Below are 23,392 nucleotides of genomic sequence, written 5' to 3' on the forward strand. Positions count from 1 at the left end.
TCAGACTATTTTTCAACTATTTCTTTCAGCTGTTTTTGTTTGCACTATTACAAAGCCTTGGCAGGCAAGGAAAATATTCTCAGAATAGCAGATTTCTTGCTTTGTTCTACATCTGTTCCAAAACCATGCAATTGTATTTGAACAGCTGGCCAGTAACATGCAACTATCAAACATGACAATGACATATGATCACAGCGCTCTTTGTAGAGGACTGAGGTTTCAAAGCTGAATTAAACCCTCAGACAGAAACATCTTGGTCTTAGAGGTAAATATTCAGATTGAAATCATACTTTCTATTTTTCTTGAATTGAGCTTTCTATTGGCAACAAAGAACAAACAAGTACTCATTGTATCAAAATAAAAAACTGGAACTGCTCTGCAGAAAAAAATTTCCTGCTATTGCTAGGACTAGAACCAGAGGAGTTCAGTCTGGCCACGTCATTAACCCACTACATGTAATTTTAGAGTTTTGAAGTTATATTTTGTTTTTTATACAAACGTGTAAAGAAATACAGGAAAAAATCTTCATGAGTATCCAGACCTCCTTCTATGTCCTCATCTACTTTGTAACTTTGCATCCGGGGTATATATAACCCGATTCTAAAATTCCCATTACAATCTTAGGGCCAACTATGTTGTCCTCCTATGTTACATGCCTGCTGCCCTATAAAGAGAAGCTTGAACTTACACCTACAACCTTCATAAAATCTATCTTTAAATTTAAAGAACTCTAAGGGGATGTCAAGGCTATTTTTCTGCATAAGAAATAACATTGACCTAAGCTAAGCTCTTAAGGGAAGTTTCTTGTAATTGCTGCAACAAACACCGTAATTATCAGTTAAATTAATGTTCAGATATTTTTATGCTCATACTGAAGGAGATCTGTACAGCATCTGTTCTCCAAAATGCAAGGGAAAAAGAAAAGGGCAATTAGCTACTGGAGAAAACTGATGAATATCACAGTACATGTCACTACTAAAGAAATGCTGAAGCAACTTTCTTATTGAATAATGATTTTAATAAAAAGTAATTAGTGTAAGGCTTTGCAGACTGCTTCACACAATTGTCTTGATGCAGGTTCCCTTTCCCCCTCCGTTCTTTCTTCTGCTCACATAACCAACTTTCAACCAAAACATTGTAGCACTGGCATGGCTGACAGCCACCACAGCCTAACCTAAAAGCTAAAAACGCCCACAAACAACAACAAAAAAGAGCCGGGACTAGCTTATTTTCATCAGCTGAACAAACTGAGAAAAACCACCAGAGAGAACAGGCAGAACACGGCAGCATGCTGAATTGTGAGCATCACTGCAGCTGTCACGCATCTTCCTAAATCCGGGATATTTTTTTTTTCCACCCCGACCCCTTGCACCGGTTCGTGAAAACGCCGGGCTGCTGTAGGCTTTTCCTGACAGCTCCTTCCCCGCCCTCTCCGGGCAGCACCATTGGACTGACGAGATGCGGCAAGGCACGTGCAAAAAATAAAGCAAAACCAAACCAACCCCAAAACCAAACAGCAGAGGTGTATTTCGTACACGGAGCCGGCGGGGCGGCCGTGGGGGAGCACACCTAGCCCTTTAAGCTGCCCACCCTCGCCGGCAGGCCGCGGCGGCAGCTGCCGGCTATTTATACGCGGGCGGCGGCGGGCGCTGAGTGTCTTGCGCGGGGCGGTCCCGGTAGCGGCGGCGGGGCCTGGGCCTGGACCGGCGGCTGCCATGGCCACGGCTCTCTCCTCCACGCCGATGAGCGGGAACCGTTCCCTCGGCCGCGTCGCCGCCGGCACCTCGCCGCTGAGCCCGATGCGGCTGAGCCGGCTGCAGGAGAAGGAGGAGCTGCAGCAGCTCAACGACCGCCTGGCCGCCTACATCGAGCGGGTGCGGGCGCTGGAGGCCGACAACTCGGCGCTGCATCAGCGGCTGGCCGAGCAGGAGGCGGGCAGCGACCGGGAGCTGGAAAACCTACGGGTCCACTACCAGGAGGAGCTGGCCGATGCCCGCCGGGCGCTGGACGACATCGCCATCGAGCGGGCCACGCTGCAGGTGGAGCTGAGTAAGATCGGCGAGGAGCACCGGCAGCTGCACAGCAGGTCGGTGGTCCGGCCCTCCCGCCGCACCTGCCCGGCCCCCAGTGGCCCTCACTGCTGGGGGCAGCCCCGGGGCCGCCGCCGCTTCTTCGGGGCTCTTGCGCGGTGAAGGGAAGGGGATGTGGCTCACCAGCAGCGGTGTGCTGGGGAAGGAGGGCTCAGTGATATAGGGTGCCCAGGTCGTGGTGATGCCCCAAAGGTTATGGCCCTGTGAGGTTGGGGTGTCTTGGGTTAGGAGAAATCCTGGTGTCTTGTTCTGAAGCTGTGCTGTAGGGACAGTGCTGTGAGTGCCTCCTGCTGCTGGGCCGCTTCAGGACCTCTCTGTGATGAGTAAGGGGGCTCCCCCAGAACTTGAGGTGCTGGGTGGCCTTATGGGGGATAGTATTGTATGAAGGCATAGCTGGCTGGCTTTGGCACCACACTGCTGTTTATAAACACTCAAGAAGCTGCTATGCTAGAAAGCATCTAGAAAGTTACAGGGGTGGGGGAAGGAGTCTCTGTATGGAGTCAGCTCACATCTCTTTAGGGCTTTTTAGCCCTGACATTGCCTAGAGGGGAATACCCAGAGAAGGTAGTCTTGTGAGCAGTGCAGCTTACCTGGTCTGGACCCGTACGGCACAGAAATTGTCCTAGTGGCTTGTAGGTCTTGATTTATGTGCAGGGATGAGCTGCCAGCTGTTTCAGGCTTGACTTTATTGCCAGGTGTGTATCCTGAGCCTGAAATCATCTTGTCTAGTCTCACCAAGCCTGGAACAGATGTAAGGGCAATCAAGCCCTCCTGAAGGAGGGAAGAAGGTGGGCAGTGGAGGGGATAAATGTCCAATCCCATCAAGCTTCCTTATGGATATATACAGCTACTTTACTTGCTAGTTACTTTAATGCCCCATTGTACAGCTACATTAATTACAGTCTTGCAATAGTTTTGGGTGTCCACAGGCCCTCTAAATCTTGTTATAATCTTGTATCATAGCACCTTTGGGCGCTAGCTTTTTCTTTTAACACTTGTATGGGGCAAGCACTGCCTCCTTATAGGCTCAGGAGGACTTAAGTAGCTGTTCTACTTGGGAGTAAGACACGGTTTTACTCTAAGCTTCTGTTTTCAGCTGCTTAGTTCTTGCACTTGTCTCATTCATGCTGGGTTTTGGCTCACAGATCTGTTTCATAAATCTAACCAGCCACTTGAGTGGACAGTGAGGAGAGGGGTAATGCCAGTTGTAAAACTTTTCTGCTGCTCTTTGTGTTTGTATAACTCTGTGGCTTTGTTTATAAAGCTTTAGGTTTGGCAGGTATGCAGTCCTCTGGACTGATTTTTTTTTTTTTTCTTTAAAGTAACTAGATCTTAGAAGTGGTTAACTTTACAGCCCATGAGAAATGATACATAGTATATGCTGCTTTCTGAAAGGGCTAGACTGAAGTCCTAATATTAATGAGTGTTTTGTGTCTGGGCTGTCTAACTGCAAATGTCTCGGATGACTTGGAACACACTGCTTTGAGGGTATCGTGCCCTTTATATATACACCCTTTAAATAACCTGGGACTCTTATAGGATAGAATGTCACCAGATAACTTCCACACAGCATTAACCATTGGCTCTTATTAATCACTGGTAAAGAGACTTAAAACTTCAGCAGGGATGAAGTGTGCTTGCGTTTCAGCGTTTTTCTTACTATTTAAACAGTGGTAACTGGAAGTAGGCCAAAGACATTTTGGGAGGAGGAGTTGTGGATAAGCGTATCAGTTGGTTGAATTTGGAGTCTGAGGAAGGTCAAAGCAACTACAGTAGCGCAGCGGAGAAAGACAAGACCAGTTTCTCTCTGCACCAGTGAGTATAGATGTGCATTTGCTACTGAACCTGAAATAAGTGGTGTAGCAAGCTGAAGCTATAAGAATGAATTCTGTAAGTGCTGTTAACGTCCTCCAGTCTTGACAAACTGGAGTCTGTTTCAAACATACTGAACTCCTTCTACAAAATTTAAATTCTCGAGGTCAAGCATATGTGGCACCCTGATTTACAAAGAATGTGATTGGCAGTGCCTCAAAGTTATTGCTTGCAATTGATAGTCAGTAAGCTGTGCTTAGGTCTGGAATGGTTGGTATATGGAATGTTGTATAGTACTGTAACTGTCACTGCTTGCTGTAAAATAATGTGAAGTGGTGTTTTGAACCCCAAACTTGGTTTAAAAGGGTAGTAAATGCTCTTGTCAAGGACTTGTTAAATTGCTGTTCTTAAAGATGAAATGACTCGCTTCAGGGTTCTCTGAAAATAATATTTGTCAGGAAAGAATATAGGAAACCTGAAGCTGGCTGTAGAGGTCTGCATAAGGAAAGTGGACCATCAAACAACAGAGTTAAAGCGCAGATACCGATGGAATTTCAGGCTTGCATGCACTTTGGCAGAATGAAATTTATATTATTGTAGGATGAAACAGTCAATATTATCATTAAGTAGTGTTATTGATGTACTTGTTAATATCATAACTAATACTCACAGTAAGTGGTAGCAGAGGTCCCAGAAGGAAGGTGGCTAATTAATACCTAGAAAAGAAAAAACTGTTAATACTTCAGAAAAAAAACCACCTCTTTAAAAAAACAAACAAAAAACCCACAAAAAAGTATCTACAACACTATCTTGTTTTTGTTACCCCAGTAGAGCTACTTTTTTCCTGGAGCCTGAGCTGAGTAAAGAATAGAAAACCTGCTAGCAAAACATTTGGTTTTGCATCATGTTCATGAAGTATGAGATGCAGTCAACAAATGTCTCTAAAGAGCAGGGCTAGAAAAGGCTTTGAGCAAGAATCTGATGTAGCCACATGCCCTAGGCCTCTACTGGAACCAACCGTACCTGTATCCATTCCAGCAGATGTTTGCATAACCCTTTTTTAAAATTCCAGATGATAGAGATTCCAGAATATCCCCCCGCCAGGCAATGTGCTTCAATGTTGAACTACTGTTAGTTTCCTCTCCTTAACATCTAAGGCAAATATTCCTCCCTGCAATTTAATCCTGCAACTTCCTGTCTTTTCCACAACAGACATGGAAAACAGATTCCCTTCCTTTATGCAGCACTTCCATGTATGTAAAGACTGTTATGTCTCCTGTCACTTTTCTCTTCTCTAGACTAAACAACCCTTACTTTTTTCTAATCTTTCCTTGAATTCCAAGCTTTCTAGAGCTGATCACTCCTGCAGAATGGCTTTGGATTCTCTCCAACTGGTCTGCTCAGTTATCAACTGGAAAACTCATTGTATGAATTATCAGAACTTAGCCACTTGGCAGAATAGACTTTGCGAAAATAAACCGAACACTTTACTCTTTGCAATCTCAAATCTGAGTTTTGAGCAGGAAGTCAGATTCTGGATAGTGGTCAGGCAAAGGATTTTAGAAGTTAGAGCAGTTGGGGAAATTATCACCCCTTTCTCTGACAGGAACTCGCTGTGGGCCCAGCATTTCTCTACTGTGGTGCCAAGTAAAACCAGCAACTTAAATGACCGTGTTGGCCATCCAGGTGGTACCTGAGGGTTCTGTACCTGGGTATTTGTGTAAGGAAATGGCCATCTTCTGAAAGCAGAGCTTCTCTTGCCCTGTAACTCCGCCATGGTGTGAAGGAGGGAAGAGCATGTGGCCCTTCCTGAGGGAGAAGAGTCCCTTGCCAGGGAGCTGTGAGGGAAGGGTGGCTGCTGTGGGGCTCACTGCCCTGTGGCAGGAGCTGAGGGGCTGTAGCGGCCAAAGCCTCAGCTGGGACTGTGGGGCTGACAGAGCCTGCTGGCCAGGGCTGGGCCAGTGGCCTCCTGGGGACAAATCTCCTCCTGGGCTGTGGTCAGGAAGGTTCTGGGGGGCTGTGGGGGAGGAGGAATTGCCACCCCCACCCTGCCCTGGCAGCCAGAGCTGTGCTCTGCCTCTACTGGCAGAGGAGGGGGTGCTTTGCCCCAATGTGTGCCCAGCATTTCTGGCTGCCCTGTCTGAGGAAAGCAGGCCTTGAGCTCCTCACACCCCACCTGGCTGCCTGTAGGTGCTGTGGTGCCTCCCCCAGCGGGGAGGTGGCCCCCATGGAGGCTTGCTTCTGGTGAGAGGGCTGTGCGGGGCTCCAGGGCCTCAGCAGCGGTGCGTTTTAATGGCCAGTAGGCACTTTGCCAGGAAAGCTGGTGGCAGCCTGTTGCTGAAAGGAGGTGTCTGTGTGAACAGCTTGTTCAGTGGTGGCAGGTCACTGTGGTCTGGTGAACTTTGGCTTTGAGTGTGACTAGTCCCTCCCTGTGGAGATGGCGGCCTGTGCCATCCCTCCCCTCTCTGGTGGGTAATGCTGTGGAAAATAGCTGGCTTGTGCGTAGGATTCACACAAAACAAACTGGAAACTGGGTCAGAAATCTTTCTGGTTAAACAAATGATACTTGTTGGAGGGGCCTGTCTGGTTTGTTTCTTAGCACCTGCCCTGTGCTCTCTCAAGTGTTAACCAACCTCTCTTCTGTTTCAGTTCTGCCACAGACCCCTGTGAAGGTAAACACATTAAAAACAAACTTTCTCACTCACCAGCTGCGACTTATGAGTGGAAAACTTTTCACTTGCAGGAATTCAAAAAAAGAAGCTGATTTAAACCTGGCACAAGCTCATGTGAGAGACCTTGATGCTCAGCTGAACGCGAAGGAAGCTGATTTAGCAACAGCTTTGAATGCAAATCGAACTTTGGAGAATGACCTTCGTGAATTAAAGGATCAAGTAGTCACAGTAAGACTTGTTCCTGGAATGTCAACTTTGCTTTCATTCCTGAAGCTTTTGCTTGTTTTTCTTCAACTAGTTATTGAGACTTAAAAAGTTGATAAACACTTATCTATGGCAATGACAGGTGGACAAAAAGATTTCTGCAATCTTACAGAAAGTAAATACTACTGATAGTCTGTTAAAATTTTCACCTGTTGTAGGTACCTTTAATTCTATTTTATTGCTCCAGTATGTAATGTTTCTTCCTCTTGCCAATATGCTCGATCCCACTGAAATAAGAACTTAGAGTAATCAACTTTGCTTAAGCAGTGTGTTTTGATTGCTGTGGATATGAAGTTAAATGACCTGTAAAATGTTGACTGTCTTAGTTTGGAAAAATTACCTCTTAATTTTGATTACCCTGATATCTGTCTTTTCTAGCTGCAGCTGTCACTGAAGGATACCAAAGAGCATCTCCACAGTGAAATGTTGAGGAGGGTGGAACTGGAAAATCATATGAAAACTTTGCAGGAACAACTGGTGTTCCAGAAGCGCCTTCATGAGGATGTATGTTTTAGCTTATTACAAGTATTCTTTTTAGGTGTCCATGATCCCTGGATGCACTTAAAAGCAAAGTTAAGATGTGCTTTATCCTTAGAAAGGTAACTTGCTGAGTCAACCTATCACAGTCCACCAGACAATAAAATCTAACTAACTAAGAAAAAGTACACAACCTCATGTTAACTGGCATTGTACCGATGGGTATCTGGAATATGAGACACTTTTCTTAAACTGCACTTCTGAAGGTAGCTACAAACCCAATATGCTACTTTGTGTAACTGAAAGTGTATATATTATAATTAAAGCTAAATGATTCCACATGGTTGCTGGAAGCTTAAAATAATTGAAGAAGTTAAATCTCCTTTAATAAGCAATTTATGTTCCCTACTTCCTTAATGCTTATCGGAAGTGTCCAGTAGCCTTTGTGCGAGAAGTCAGTACATGGAACTAGAAAAGATGTGAATGTAAACCAACTTCCTTCTGACTGGAAGGAAATCAAATAGTGTGTGGTTTAAGTGACAGAGAATTCCAGTTTCTCAACCTACTACTATTACTTTTTGAATAAAACAAGAATAGGTAAAGTAACAGTGCTTAAAGAAACTGGAGTGTATATGAATTTGTTCTAAGTAAAGAAAAGCAGAAGTCAATCTAGTTCAAAGAATTATTCTTAAAGTGAAATTCAAACTATTGCATTTATTAGTTTAAGCAATGTTGGTAGCGAGGAAGCAAAATAGCCCAGCGCAATGTGGAAGTACATGACCTAATGGATGAATATCTAAAATCTGAATAAAGAATAATTACAATGCACTCGATAAATCTGCTTCAATATTGAATAACTAACTCAAACGAAACTGTCTTGGCTTGCTTATTCTCTGGGGAATTTCTTCTCCTAGGAGCTCAAGGAGTCAAGAAGAGTCCATGAGAGCAGGATAGCAGAAATAGAATCTGGTCGTCAGAGAGAATTTGAAAGTAAGCTCTTAGATGCTCTGCAGGGGCTCAGAAAACAACATGAAGAACAAATTCAAGGATACAAAGAGGAGCTGGAGCGAACATTCAATGCAAAAGTGAGTCTGTAAAAGATGCTAATAAAGCTTAAGTTCTCTGCACCTTGATTAAAGTCATGCTAGCATAAATAGCTGACTGATGGAGCCCTTGCATTCAGTGCACAGCTTCTTGGCATAAATTGTTATGAAATTCTGAAGTAGTGTCAAATGTTAAAATAGAACTTCTGTGAACACTTAGTCCCAAACAACTGGTTCAAGCATCATACTGTCCCTTAGGGGAGCAATTAGGAGTGACTAATGTAATAAAGTTGATCATAAGTCAGACTGGCTTTCAGATTTGTCAGAAGTCTGAAAAATTCAGGACTATGGTGTGCTATGTTTGTATTAAGCAATTTCAGTATTACTGAATAAAACTTAATCTACTGATTATATTTTTATTAAAATGCATGAAATAAGGTATTCTTACAGTTCTACAAGTGCACTTTTAAATGTATGAGTCCAAATGTCCCCTTCCAGTTGCTAGTCCTGGTTAAGGGGGAGAGGGTGGTTATGGAAGTAGCTTCACAGCTTGTCTTCCAGAAGTGGCCTGTCACCTCTTTCCCAGCACTAGCCACATATGCAGGAAAAAGTAATATTTTAGGCTTATACTCTTGGTAGGCAAGATCCCAGGGGTTTCTGGGTTGGATGCAGTGTACAGTATTGGTATCTTAAGCCTTGTTTAATACTTAGTGCAGAATCACATGATCTGCTACTCTTTCTTAACAAGCACATGTGTTCATTTCTTCCTGGTTCTTTTGGCTTTCTCTGTACTCCCGACTTATATGCCAACTTAGTGAATTCCTTTGGATGCTTCTGTCCAGGTTTCCACTGGAAATTCTGTGAGCCTCTTGTAGCATGGGTCTACTTCATATTTTATCTGTTCTTGGAACATCTCAAGATTGAGTTGCTCTAGAAATAAGCAGTCAGTGCTGCTTATAGCGATGCAGGAACTGTTTAGTAATAGAACTTTTGGGGAAGAGAAATGCTTTGATAAGCACACTTAATATCCTGTAGCCCTGTGCTTTGACAAGCAGCTTCTAAACATATTCTCTGTTCTTCTGCAGAATCCATTTACTTCATATCTATACAAAAACTTCATGCGTCTGTAACTGAAATATCCTAATCCAGCAATTTTCGCTACCTGATTACTGCTGACTTTCTGACATGAATGTCAAACTCATGTAAACTTCCCTGAAAAGCAATGAAAAACTTTCTGACCTGGACTTAAATGTGTAGATACCAATAAAATATAACTATTTCCAGATGTAACAGCTGGAAATCACTTGATTTTCCTTCCATATTTAAAATACATGGTCATAAGCAACTTGTTACTAACAGTGACTTATCCATAGGTGCAGAATGCCCAGCTATCTGCAGCAAAACATAGTGACGTTGCCAATGCTGCTCGGGAAGAGCTGAGAGAAACAAAGCTGCGAGCTGATGCTCTGACATCTCAAGTTAGTCAATATCAAAGCCAGGTACTATCTTTATTTATATATCCTCGGAATTACTTTAATTTAGATACCCAATTCAAAATACTGGCCTCTCCTCCTGAGTCTTCAGTTAAGGGTTTAACTGATTTTTCCCCTCCCTTAATTTTAGAATGTTGCTTTGGAGAACAGAATAAAGGAGCTACAGGGGATGCTTGATCATGATCGTGATCTCCATCGAAGGCGTATGGCTGAAAAAGAGAAAGAAATGGCACAAGTCCAGCAGCAGGCACAGGAACAGTTGGAAGAATATGAGCATCTCTTAGATGTGAAACTGGCTCTAGATCTAGAAATAAATGCCTACAGAAAGATGCTGGAAGGAGAGGAGCAGAGGTAGGCTATGACAAGATCCTCATATGAGGGCTTGCTTCATCAAAGATCTCTACGCTAATTAACTGTATATTCTTCAGAAGCGGAGGAGGCAAGAAATAAATATTAAGTATGTGATTAGTACCATAATTTAGTTCTTGAAGCATAATCTTGTAGATGGTATTTATATCCCATATCCACCACATGGTGTAGTAAGACAAAGTAACTTGATAAACCCAACTGATAAAGTTCAAAGGTCCATTAGATATCAGTCCCTAGAATTAAACTGTCTCAAAGCTTTGTACTACATCCTAGAGATATATCAAAGACAGTGCTCAAGTTTCATGAATGAAACTGGGAAACTGTATCAACTCTCAACTATTCAGATAATGCCTGATAAGAACATGAGCCCAATACATGCTAAGAAGGGTCAAAAATGTAAACTATTCTGCTAAAGATTGTGTCTGCAGAGACTTTAAAGGAATACTTACTGCAGTTGGGAATCTTTTCTTATGGACATAAGCTTGCTCTGAACTCTACAACTGGGGCTGTCTTCCAAGCTTGACAAGCTACTTAGCTACTCTTGCCAGTGAAAATAAAATCATATATTCAAGACTTCATGGAAAGCTTGGATATAAGAAGCTGTTAGGCTTGGCTATAGTGGGAGGATGGGAGTGACAAGAAACAAGCAGATCAGATATTCAAGTGAATGTTATTGGACTCCCTTCTAGGCTAAAGCTGTCACCCAGTCCATCTTCACACAGCACTGCAACTCAAGCAACAAGTCAAGGGCGACGGTTCCTGCATGGGAAGAAGAGGAAAATGAAAGAAGCCAGAAAGAGAGGGCACGGTGCTGGATTTAAGACTGTTCAGCATGCTTCATCCTCTGGAAATATATCTATTGAAGAAATCGATGCAGATGGGAAGTTTGTCAGGCTTAAAAACAACTCTGATGAGGTATTTCTATTCACTCAAGTCTGCATGGCCTTTATTGCTAAGTACAACTGCTTGTGAACTGACTTGTAGCTTAGTGAGAGATGATAACAGGAAAGGATTGAAGAGACAAGGGAAGAGTCCTGCCAAACTAAATACAAAGTTGGTGCTTCTCAGCTAACCTGGCTGCTGTCAAGAGAAGACTAGAGACTGCAGGGTTTTTTTTTCACAGGGATGTCTGGGAGGTGCTTTTGTGTGGAGGTGCACTGGGTTCTATGATGCAGAAATCTAACACCTTCAGTTGTTTCTCATCAGGTTCAGGCTAGCGCTATCAGAAGTACTACTTATTCTTGAACTAAATAAGGTGCTTAGTAAATTGGATAATGACAGCTTCTTATTACTTAGAAAAGCTTAAAACTGCTAAAAGGGTGCATAGAGCTGACTATCTAATCCATGTAGAGGGTTTATCTGACCAATTAGATAATTCTTTGACTAGTCTGCAAATCCAGAATTATTAGAATGAATCCTCAAAGCTCCAAAACTTTTGGCTGGTAATTTAGCCACTTCAGCTGGAGATGCCTTAAACCTTCACAGACCACTATGTATGTGTTATATACGTGGGCCAAACTGGTAGATGGGTGTGACCAACTTCATTTTTCAGAATCTCCCTGGTGAAGAGGGATTGTGATGCTCTTTAACAGAAGGCAAGAATAGATGTGCCTAATCTTGTGGGACTAAGATTAATCCTAAGGAAGTACTGGGAGAAATCACAGGGAGGCTTTAATGGAAACTTGAAGGCTTCCTCAAAATTGATCAGATTCTAATGTGCTACAGGAGTGAAACTAAAACTGACCCTTGAGTCTGGAAAGAACCTTGCACCTGTAAGATATGGTGTTCATCTGTAATGCTGAGAGAAATTTCTTGTCCTGCAGGATCAATCACTACATGGATGGGTGTTAAGAAGACATCTTGGAAGTGTGCCAGATGTAACATACAAATTTCCTTCACTGTTCACTCTTCAGGCAGGCGAAGTAGTTACAGTAGGTAGTGCCTTTGTAAAATTTACTCAGAGCTGTTCTTATGTTAAATGGCAATAGAGATTCATGTAATAAGGAAAACTGAATTGATACTGCAAGTGCCTAAAAAGTAAAATCCTTATTTTATGTGGAGAGGCAGATAGGAGAAAAAGTCCTTGTGACAACTTGACTTGAAATGCCAATTAAATTTTCTTTAGAGCTAGATCCTGGATTGCACTGGGATTGTCCCAGGCTGGAATGTGCTGTTATTATGAATGGGATCAATATATTCAAGTTTATTCTTAGGGTTCCCCATACCCCTGTCATTTGATTCAAGTTGTGCAAAGACTCTCACTGTTACTAAAAGCTTTAGTCCACTACAGTTCAGTAATGCTGAGCTCATGGTTTATGGTACTAAGCTAAATAATAACTCTAAAATTATACTTTAAGTACTTCTAGATAGTGATCAAAGAGCCTAATTCTACACTCAGCACTTCAAACTCTGTACAAGCTTGCTCAAGAGATCTGTGAGTGACCTCAGGCTAGAAGCTATCTTGTGTACACAAACTGATGCCATGAGTATGTCTGTAACCATGGCTTGGCTTGTGACTCAAATGGAATGAGTTTCCAGACAAGGCTACCTCTACATCAGGTAGAAGCCATTAACAGCCACTACACTAACTGTTTTATAGTCTTCAGTTAAAAAAAAAAAAACCAAACCCAAACAAACAACACACCATTCTTGGTAGTCCTGTAAAGTACTAACCTGCCAGGCATCACAGTTTCTGTTATCAGACATCTTTAGTATTGGAGAGATGTATATGTCAGACTGAATCCTAATCTAATTACCAGTAAGATTCTTCAGAAGCTCCCTCTAAATGTGTTGCAGATCTGGGGTGCAGCTGCTGGTGTAAGCCCAGGTCCTAGTGATCTGGTCTGGAAGTCCCAGAAGTCTTGGGGAAGTGGGGCTAATATTGATGTTACACTTATCACAGATGATGGTGAGGTAAGTGAGAGAATAAAGAGCTTTTACTGTCCTAATACTAAACTTGTTTCTACTTGATTCTTGAGGGTTCTTGGTGGCAATTCAATTGTATTCTAGGAACTTGCAGAGAGGAAGATAATGCATATACCCAGAGGAGAAGAAAGCGGTGAGCAAGATGATGATTATGAAGAAATACCTGGAAGTGAAATGGAGTTTCCATCTCGGGTAAGCTGCCTGAAGTTCAAACACATGCTATCAACAGAACCATTCGGTGGCCATTTCTTTTCATTACTGTATGAAAACACTTCCCCAAGTACTATCCATACTCTACAACTCTTTATATTTTTCTTGATGTCAGACCAAAAGAAGAAGAAAAAAGAAATGTTGTTTGGTTTCATGATATTAGTTCCTGTGAGCCTCCTTAAGCAGGTGAGATGGTGAGAATAAAGCTTGTCATCTCCTAGAAAACTTGCTTCATTAATACTGCTGCAGTCTCTTGTCCTATAGGATGTAGCTTGCATGGCTTTGCATCAGAAGTGGAATTGATGCTTTGCGTATTCCCTGGCTGAACATGATCAAATAGTAGCATTAATTGTTTGGTCTCTTATTACTGACACACTGAAAAATACTAGCTTTAATGTCTGTTCCATCTAAACATTGGACTCTGAATGAAATTAATTACTTCAAGAACAGCACACAAACACTAACCAGAAATAAATTATTTCTGTGAGAAGTGATTTATCTGACACTCCAAACAGTGTCCCTGAATTGCTCTTAATTAAGTTCACACAGAAGAAATTTAATATTTCCATTCAGAAGTATTAAAAGGCTGAAATCAAAGTTCTTAGTGTATTGATTGCCTGTCTTTCAAATTCAAGCATAAGTTTGAGACCCTTTTATTCCAGCTCATTTCCAGGAACTACTTTCTCATTTTGCTGTGCTAAGTATCTCAGCCTTGCTTCAGTCATAAATATTCTATTCAATGTTATCCAAGTGGAACTTGAGTATAGAATGGATGTCATGCTAATGGAATTAACATAGTCAAATAGAATAAGCATGTTTTGCCTTCAACATACTTATAAATCTTTGGCTACAATAAGCATATTGTAATGCCCTGTGGAAGACTTTCCAGCCCCTCCAAATGGCTTTTGGCTGGCCATACGATGTGTCTGAACATCTGTATGTTGGATGCTCGTAGTGTATTTTGATATACTAGTAGTCAGGTATCTTTACCTGCTGAAGTAATCTAAACCAGAACTAATACGAATGCTTTAAATTGGTCATAAATGAACATTTATGGACTGTACTGGTCCCTTGAGTTGGTTTGTTTCTTGACTTGAAATAGCACCAAGTCCCCTTTGCTAGTACAAACACCAAGGCCCTAAGCACAAGGGGACACCTTGCTAAAAATTCATTCTTTCCCTCCTTCTGCTGACTCAGCATCTTGAGCTACTACAACTCTTGCTAAAACTCATCCTACACAGTTACAAGGAGTACTTGCATCTTGCTGCTCCAGGTCTTAAAGCCACCACCACTTCCCTATTTTTATAACATACCTAACTAAAAAGTACCTTAGCATTTACTTTCTGAAAAAAAATGTACCTAAGAACAGGCAGCTACTGCCTGTTCCTTGGTTCTTTCCTTGTCCTTCTTTCAAACAGAAAATCTGGGTAGTTATCTATTAATATAATACCATCTGGCTTAAAGGCTGTTTATCAAAGTCTCCTGACTTAAAAGCACATTCTTGTAATATTTTCAGTCTCTCACTGAAGGAGAGTGAGACCCTGTTAGGCCATCGAGGAAGGCTCTATAATGCTATTTTGGCCTTTGGGCTCTTGACGCATGGCACACACCACAATGGTTGAAGTAACACTAGTGGAAGCCTTAGGCTTATAAAGAGACTTAATGATACAATGTGCTCTTCATGTTTGGAGTAGGGCCTCTCCTCAAGGTTTGGTTTGGTGTTTTTTTTTTTTTTTTTTTTAAAGGCTCTTTATTTGAATTGACTAATAATGGCTTGTTTGGCAATCAGTGATGGAAAGCAAAAGTAACTTTTTTCCTTACACCTCTAATCTGTTTTATCAGCAACTTTACAATACACTTGTGTGCCACTTATGGTAAGAACCAGTTCTAATACTCCCACTCAAATGTTAATGTCATTCCTGTCTGCTGAATTCCTAACAAACTTTTGCCATTAGTACCTCTATGCTTCTGCTCCATTGGTAGTACTGAAATAATGGCAGCTTAGTGAAAAACAGTTAACTTCCTGCATGCAGTAAAATGATGTGAAGAAAGCATGTTGTGCTTTAAAGGAAGGCAGGGTTAGCATGGCTCTTGATTATCTTACCATCCTAACTAGCATAGCATGAATCTGCATGCCAGTTACCTTCTGATGCTTCAGAACTGGGGTACTGACGGATAGCTTGATAGCCTTTCATTAAGGAAGGCACAGGCTCATGTATTGCATGAACTGAAATTCTTAAAAGCTTGTTTTCTCCCCCCAGCCCCCCACACTCTAGTATAGTTAAGGTAGTGCCTCTCTTGAAAACCTGCTTTGCTTTATTAATAAGTACTTAAATCTACAAAACACTAAAAGCCCCACAGAGCTATATGAGGATCAAGTAGGTAACCAGCAATAAATACTGTTTGTACACATGCTAATTAGCCTAATGTCTTGATGTTTTATTTCTGCAGCAAAATGAGGATGCTAGCTGTTCTATCATGTAATGTGGACAAATTGATCATCTGAAAACAGTTCTCAATCCCAGGTGACAGAGGCTACATGTGTTTTGGTATCTTCTGCAATATCTGAAACTTGGAATTCACATCTCCCATCTGACCTCTTTGTAAGAAACATTGTCCATAACACGATGGAATTTCCTACCTTCTGATACTGGACCCTGTTCTTGGATTCACTGATATAAAGAGCAGTAGAATACAAGCTCCATGTGAAGTTATTTTTACTTTAATATGAGGATCTGGTGCCCATGACCTGCTGAAACAGAGGATGGTACACAGTTTACAAAACTTCTAAACGTATGCCCTAGAAGGATGCTAAATACTCGACGATTCTGGTACGGTGTTTCTCCAAAGGTAATTTCTGTTTCAAGCCTGAGTGGGAAACTACATGGGCTGGGTCACACCCCAGCTTGTACCTTGAGCAAGTCTGAACTCGGCTGAAGTAAAACATTAACCTGAAGAGTGCTGAGTGTCTGAAATGTTTCCTGCTCAGATCCTGATGCTGAAATATATGAAACTGGTCTAGATCACTTGCTAGAGAACTTCCTAGAATGAAAGATTTTAAAATTAAAAGCCAGCTGTAAAAATAGTCCTGTCTTATTAAATGTACTGTTTCTGTATTCTAGCACCTGGAAATCAACCGGTTTCAGTATTGTATATACCTAGATACAGGATATCACAATATGGCTGTGTCAAACTTAACTTGGAGAGATGTACCCTGTAAATGTGAAAAAGCATCTCATTCCAGCAGAGAAGGTATTGTAACTAGCAATATAATACTTTGTTTGAATGGTCCTAACAAGTCAGCTTTCTAAGGGGCTAGAAAAAAAAAATGCTGAAACAAAAATCAAAACTAAAAAACACTGACTGTAATAAATGGTGCATCAAAAAATTCCCGTTCTTAGAATCCTTATGTACTAAATCCCCATGCAGTCTGCAGTACCGCTCTGTGTATGTCTAACGGGGCAGCTGTAAGGGGGGAGTACGGTCTATTGGCCAGTATGTAATTTACTGTAACTTTAATCACTCTGTAGTCCATGTAAAGCCTGACCTATAACCCTCAGAAACCAGGCACTCAGCCTCTGGGGCCACTGCATTCAATTATTGTTAGCCTCTTTTTACTGAAATGCCTACCTGCTGGCTCTGTGGTAAAGATAAGGCCTTGATGAGCTGCATAAAGTACACTTCTCTTCAAGAGCAGGAGGGGAGTAGCTGAGATGGTGGATTTCTCCAGATGCTGGAATAGTTTTTTTGACTGCATCTTGCCTTGCCTGTTCTGTGTTAGGATGCAGTTGTTAAGGTGAGGCTTTCCATTTACTAGCTTAAACTTGCTTAAATTATTTTAAAAATCTAGTTTTGAGACATCAGGACTAGGTGCTGGTTTAATACTTGGATTTTAGCAGATCTGAATTCTTGTTGTACCTTATGGCCCATACAGAAATAGGTGCTGCTATGACCTTGCTATATTTATCTTGATTTCTTAAACTTTTTTAACTATTAAAGATATTTTCCATGTATATAAAAGCAATCTTGGAGTTTAATATTTGCAGGTTAAAAAATAAATTTCTGTTTGTTCATTGATCTTATTTGAGTGTCTCAAAAGACTTTGAAGCAATAAAACTGGGTAGTTATGGAAGAGTCCCTGCAGGCTGACAAAACCTTTAGAAATACTGTGCTGCCCCATTTATATTTCTCAGCAGTTCAGCTTTATTTGAAGAACTAAAAACTTGATTTAAAAGGAAGCTTCAGTATTTCAAATGAAACCTTTCCATAGCACACAGGAAGGATGGTATTAAGCAACAACCATGAAAGACTTGATCTAGTGTACATTTCTTGATAGGAAATAGCAGTGGTACAGAATGATGTTTGCTAATACCATCAATGGTCTAGGAAACAAGAACTACTCTTATTTACCCAACTCTACAGTACACTAGACAGTTTATGAAACTAGCTCTTAGCATACAGTCTTAAAAGGGGCCATATTTAAAGAACCAATTCTCTGATGTGCAAATTGTCTTCCTGGTACTTTATCTAATCAATTGCAGTTTAGCACTCTCTTGACCTGCTTCTAGCTTACTACTTTTGCACAGCTGCTTGTTTTAGATGAGACCTCTGTACTCAAGGGCAAGCTGCCTACTGCAAAGTGTATTGAGAATTCAAACACGTAACTCCTTCCACTAGGGAATTCTGGTGAGGTAGATGAGAAATTTCAATGCCTCTTTTCTTGCCTGCAAGGGAAAGGTATGACTGGTGAGACTTCTCTGATAAAGGGGGGAAAAAGCAAAAGAAGCTGTGAATCCCAAACACTTAAACTTTTGAAAGTTGTCCCATATACTTTGTATTCAGAATATTATAGATACTTTAATTAAGCTTTCCATATTGCTGCTCTGTTAGGGGCTAATTTATGCTTCTAAGATGGAAAATTTCCTGCATCTGTGATACACATGGAATTCTTTCCTCCCTAGGGACTGCTGTTTCTACTGGACTACAGAACCAAGTAGAGCTTGAAACCCTGAAGCTGGATTGAAGCCAGTTTGCCCATAAAGAGTTGGCTCCCTTCTCATCCCTCTGTATTGTACAAACTGGCAAAAGATGATGTGTTCCTCTAGGGCTGCTGAATTTCTTGGTCATTACAGCATCTGCAGAAGATGGATAACAGAAAAACAAATTAATCCTGTCTTCATTTTGATAGTACTTTGAATCATGGAATAGTTTGGCCTCTAAAGGCCATCTGGGCCAACCCCCCTGCAATGAGCAGGGATATCTTCAACTGGACCAGGTTGCTCAGAGCCCCATCCAACCTGACTCTGAATGTTTCCAGGGACGGGGCATCTACCCCCTCTCTGGGCAACCTGGTCCATGTCTCTTCCTTATATCTAGTCAAAATCTTCCCTTGTTTAGTTTAAAACCATTACCCCCTTGCCCTGTCACAAGGGGCCCTGCTGAAAAGTTTGTCCCCATCTTTCTTACAAGCCCCCTTTAAGTACTGAAAGTCCACAATAAGGTCTCCCTGGAGCCTTCTCTTCTCCAGGCTGAACAATCCCAACTCTCTCAGCCTGTCCCCAGAGGAGAGGCGTTCCATCCCTCAGATCATTTCTGTGGCCTCCTCTAGACCTGCTCCAACAGGTCCATGTCTTTCCTGTGCTGTACTTAACATGCCTGAGTCTGTCTGTCCTTCATTTTGAGGCACTTTTTTTTTTTTGGCGTGTTTTTAGTTCTTAGTTTTGTTCTCTCCCCAGCCTTCTCTTTCTCTTTTTTTTCCATCCCCCTTCAAATAAATAAAAAAAAGTGGAAAAAAATTGACTTTTCATTTGTTTGCAGTAGTCACCTGTGATACTCACCCATTTGTCTCAGTAGAGTTCTGTACAAACCCTGTGGAGCTACAATCGGTTTGTACTTACTTCAGAGGAATTCTTCTCTTATCCTGCTGCTAGAAGAAAATTTTAACAGACATCATAAATGCTACACGATCAGTAGGGAGAAAGATTATTAAAATTCCAGTGGCTGAGGTTTCATAAAACTAATACTTTGGCTTTATTCATGCATTTTTTAACATAGCATTGTTTTCTTCACTGAAAGCTGATATATTTAGCAAAAGTGACCTCCAGATCAAAAACAAATGCCGGAACTATAGGAATAGAAGCAGCAACCACTGTTCTTATCCCACAGAAATATTTATTCAGTTTGGTCAGTAAACTATAGGAATTTTCAATGCTGAGGACTTGTACTTAGTACAACATCATAATATTGACAACAACCACTTTGCCTTTTGTCAACATACAATGTGAAACATGGATTAACTTGCTCACAATAAATTACAGTGTGATAGATGAAAAGAGCTCAATGACATCAGTAACTTAGGAACTGGTTATAGTTAGCTTCACTTACAGTATTTTTAAAAATGGTTTTCAATAGTAAAATCATTGCAGCCAAAGATAAAAAAAAATCCGCGTACAATAATAGCAAGGAAATGCATTTTTGGAGCAACAGTGAGCTACCAGTAAACACTTCATACAGTGATCTTCAAGGCACAAAGCAAAAAAACTGGGTATGGGTTTTTTTGCAGGTTGATGGACTCAGGGAAGGTAAATTTTTTTTGAATATAAAATAAATACATTTTAAAAAGACGCATACAAAAGTCAGTAAGTCAGTCAAATAGCAAGGCTTTCACAGAATGCCACACTGACAGAACATTTGTGAATCCGTTTCAGTCATGAAATCATGTTCACAGCTTGAATGACACAATCACTGAGGCAAGGGAACCATCACTTCAACATAGTTAATGGGGAAGAAGCCAGACTCTCCATTTAACATCCCCTCGTACCAATTCTCATCAATCTGATTGGTCAAAGTTATGATGTCCCCTTCTTTAAACCCAAGCTCGCCTTCGTTTTCTGGCTCAAAGTCATAGAGAGCTTGGCAGCAAGGCTGATCCATGTGCATTGAAGAACCTGCCCCAGTGACAGAAAAAACACCCGTATTAATAAAGCTTCATGGCATCCCACAGCCACCAAGCATCACACAATGGGTCAAAGGACGTAGCCCTGCTGTCACGAATTTCTCCCTCAGCTCCGCAACAGCTTCTCCATTGCTTTCACCCATTAACACCTGGTCCTTCTAGATATAAAACATAATAGTAGTGATAATTAGTTTAAAGCATAATTCTGTTTCTCCCTTCAGTTCAGATGCTACTCCATTTTCATTCCTGGTTGCCTTCTCTTTGGAAAGGACGTTTACCTCAAATGGATAGTTTGAATAATCGCCATTGCCAAAAATCAGTGTGGTCTCTCTGGAGCGGTGGCTGGAGGAACTGGAAAGGTGGGAGTTGAGGAAGCAGAAGAGCCAATGGAAGTTACAAGTAAATCGCTTAAACAGCACCACAGCACACGGCTGCTTGGGGAGAACCTACCAGGGGCTCAGGGTCCATCCTGCAAACGCAGGTACAGCCCACAGGCAGCAGCCACCTGGCATGCTACACATGCCCCGGCAGGAGCAAGGCCTCCACCCTCCCATCCCCTGAGCAGTGATGCCCCGATACCTGGGTTACTGCTCCCCGAGTCTGTGTGCCCAAACCCTTTGTGGTTCACATCCTTCATCTGAACTAAAGCCAAGGTCATGTTGGGAACAATGCACCTGTCAAACTATTTCATAGATGAAAACAGTTTTCCGATAGAGTATCTGGCTGCTTTTGTGACTTACGCTGTTTGCCCTGCTATAAAGATCTTCATCCCAAATTACTCTTAAAATATTAATTGTACCGTAAACAAATATAGTAGCAAGGAAAACAAGTAAACATAAAGTACAAGACAGAAACACCATGACCAAAAGAAGTCAACCTTGTAAATGCAGCCACCTTTTTTAAAGATATTCTCATGAAGGGGTGTTAATTGGCTTGGATTTGTAGTATTGATACATGTGCAAAATATTCACTCATTCATATTTCTGAATAATAGCTTATTCTAATAAAAGGTAATCTAATACTCAAATTGTAAAGCTTAGCTCTGTGGCCAAGGATAAGCCAGAGGTTCAACTGAAGTTCAGCCATAACAGATTTTTAAAAATATATAGAGCATATCCAAGTAAAAGTGTGGTAATTTGAAATATATTTATAAATGAATAGGAGGAAAGATTTCACGCTGCTGCCATATGAACAGCAGTAAAGCACATTATAGCACAACAACTCTAGAACACTCTAGTACTTACATTAAAGCAGTTAAACCTCTTAAATACCAAGTTATTCAGGTTGTCTTATTTGCAACATTGCAACAATTCCCAAATATCCTAGTCTTGACTCTCCTGGCTATCACACATGCTAATCGTGCAATCACCTTGGAGAGTAAATTTTCTCTGTGTAAATCTGCACACCATTGGTAATGCAATACAAATGTAATAGCTAAGATCTTAAAAATGCATGCAAAAGTGCATTTTAATCTGGTAATCCCGGTAACGTGTAGGAAACTATTGAAAAGTAACTGTTCGGGCATTTTCTAGTAAAAAAGAACAAGAAGAAGTCTCTTAAGGAAACTAGTTGACAACTGTTCCGGTGATCAGTGAATGAGAATAGGTGAAAGCATCTTTTTAATTTTAATTGACAATAATACAATCACGGGTAATATTTGGTGTTAAAACTGGGAAGTAGGAATTACTTTTCTATTTTGTGAGCACGTTTTATTCTTTATACCAATAGAAGAGAGTTATGATTTACATGTCCTGGTTTGAGAGCTGTCAACACAGAGCTCCCCCTCAGCCAACCGCCCCAGAACATTGTGGTGACAGTGCTGGACGAGTCCTCTGCCTGTGGGAGACATGGGGTAGTGACAAAGTTGTACAGGAACAAACTAAATTACAGCTAATCGAATACAGTGACTCAGGTGAAGGCCTGGTTCTGGACATATTTTTGCTGAAACAGTCCAAGTAGAGAACAGAAGATGAGCCACAGGTTCCCAGCAAAAATGGACTGATTCTGTTCCAAAACAGCTGATTTCTTTTCAGTCTTTGCCAAGGTAGAACTGGTACCGGCTCATCGGAACTTGTCAGCAGCAGAAAACAGCGCTCTGAATAACTGACAACGTTCCTTGCTTTCTCCAGCTGCTCCCATGGGGCTAATTTATTATGGCAAGGCAGTTAATTTCTGACAGTAAGGTATCTGATAGGAGACGGATCACATTTGGTTCATTTTAAGCTCCAAAGAACTGAAAAGAAATGTCTGGCAGCCTGGAAGGATTTTTAAGTAACGGTCAGGGCCAGTACAACCGGTCTGACTCCAGGCTGCAGGATCAGTCCAAGTCTTCATTAGTCAGGCGGCTGCTGCTACTGTATCACCCAACGAGACAAAACTTCCCTGAGCAAGGTACCGGGGGCAGCACCGCCTGACAGCCTGCAGCACACACTGTTTAACATCACACAACTGGTGACATGATCCCAGTCTTTTCCTGTCTATTAAACACTTGCACATCCTTTCCTGTTGCAGAGATTTAACCTAGAGAAATTGCACTCTTTTTTTTTTTTTCCCTGCAAACTTAGTCTATGTTAATTTGCAACCCCACGCACACCTCCTTAGTTTCTCCAGTTGTGGAGCTAAACTGCCACACTTGACTGTCACATTCAAAGATGACTTGTCATTAATCTCCTGACCACTCAAACCTGGACAGCACCAATGAAAAAAAAAAACAACAAACCCCCACAAAAAAAAAAAAATCCACCACAAAACCAGATTAAGCAAAAAGCCATCTGTGATTTCTGCAGTGCAGAACACCATTCAATGCCGGTGTGGTTGGCTGTTTTTTTTCCCCCAAATGGAGTTACTGCCTGTACCTGCATCTACTCTGTCTTCTATACCATGTTGTATGCACATGGTACCAAAATTATACTTTACTAGTCACAAATTGGAAGCTTGCTGAGATAATTAGATAATTAATCCAAGTCTCCCTCACAGCTGAAGTGAGTAAACATTTAGATGCTTATGTTAAACTCCCGCACGTGGCAACCAGACCCCTTTATTTCATATCACAGTCAAACCTGACAAACAAGAAGAATGGAAG

At 41.5% G+C, this 23,392-nt stretch overlaps 2 protein-coding genes across 5 annotated transcripts in view; one reads left to right on the forward strand and one right to left on the reverse strand.

Moving 5' to 3' along the window:
* The first annotated feature begins 1,687 nt into the window (after nucleotides 1-1,687).
* On the forward strand, nucleotides 1,688-17,430 carry LOC141470580 (lamin-B3-like). Of its 2 annotated transcripts, XM_074156739.1 has the most exons (12): nucleotides 1,688-2,086; nucleotides 6,646-6,802; nucleotides 7,217-7,342; nucleotides 8,230-8,400; nucleotides 9,732-9,857; nucleotides 9,982-10,202; nucleotides 10,910-11,135; nucleotides 12,044-12,151; nucleotides 13,017-13,133; nucleotides 13,230-13,337; nucleotides 15,198-15,229; nucleotides 15,807-17,430. In XM_074156739.1, the coding sequence occupies exons 1-12, from the start codon at nucleotides 1,716-1,718 to the stop codon at nucleotides 15,859-15,861; spliced, it is 1,818 nt and encodes a 605-aa protein (XP_074012840.1). In that variant the 5' UTR covers nucleotides 1,688-1,715; the 3' UTR covers nucleotides 15,862-17,430. The 2 variants fall into 2 exon arrangements, with proteins under 2 accessions (XP_074012840.1, XP_074012841.1); XM_074156740.1 differs by lacking the exons at nucleotides 15,198-15,229; nucleotides 15,807-17,430 and adding an exon at nucleotides 13,471-13,541.
* A 1,927-nt stretch (nucleotides 17,431-19,357) lies between these two features.
* SH3GL3 (SH3 domain containing GRB2 like 3, endophilin A3) overlaps nucleotides 19,358-23,392 on the reverse strand; it is a 60,471-nt gene continuing 56,436 nt past the window's right edge. For 2 of the 3 annotated variants that reach the window (XM_074155724.1, XM_074155723.1), the window contains exon 9: nucleotides 19,512-20,302. In XM_074155724.1, coding sequence (XP_074011825.1) covers nucleotides 20,097-20,302 — 206 coding nt within the window. In that variant the 3' untranslated portion in view covers nucleotides 19,512-20,096. Of the gene's footprint in view, nucleotides 20,303-23,392 lie in introns of all 3 variants that reach the window. The other variant, XM_074155722.1, reaches the window with a different exon arrangement.

The sequence above is a fragment of the Numenius arquata genome, chromosome 11 (genome assembly GCF_964106895.1).
Source record: "Numenius arquata chromosome 11, bNumArq3.hap1.1, whole genome shotgun sequence".
NCBI lineage: Eukaryota > Metazoa > Chordata > Aves > Charadriiformes > Scolopacidae > Numenius > Numenius arquata.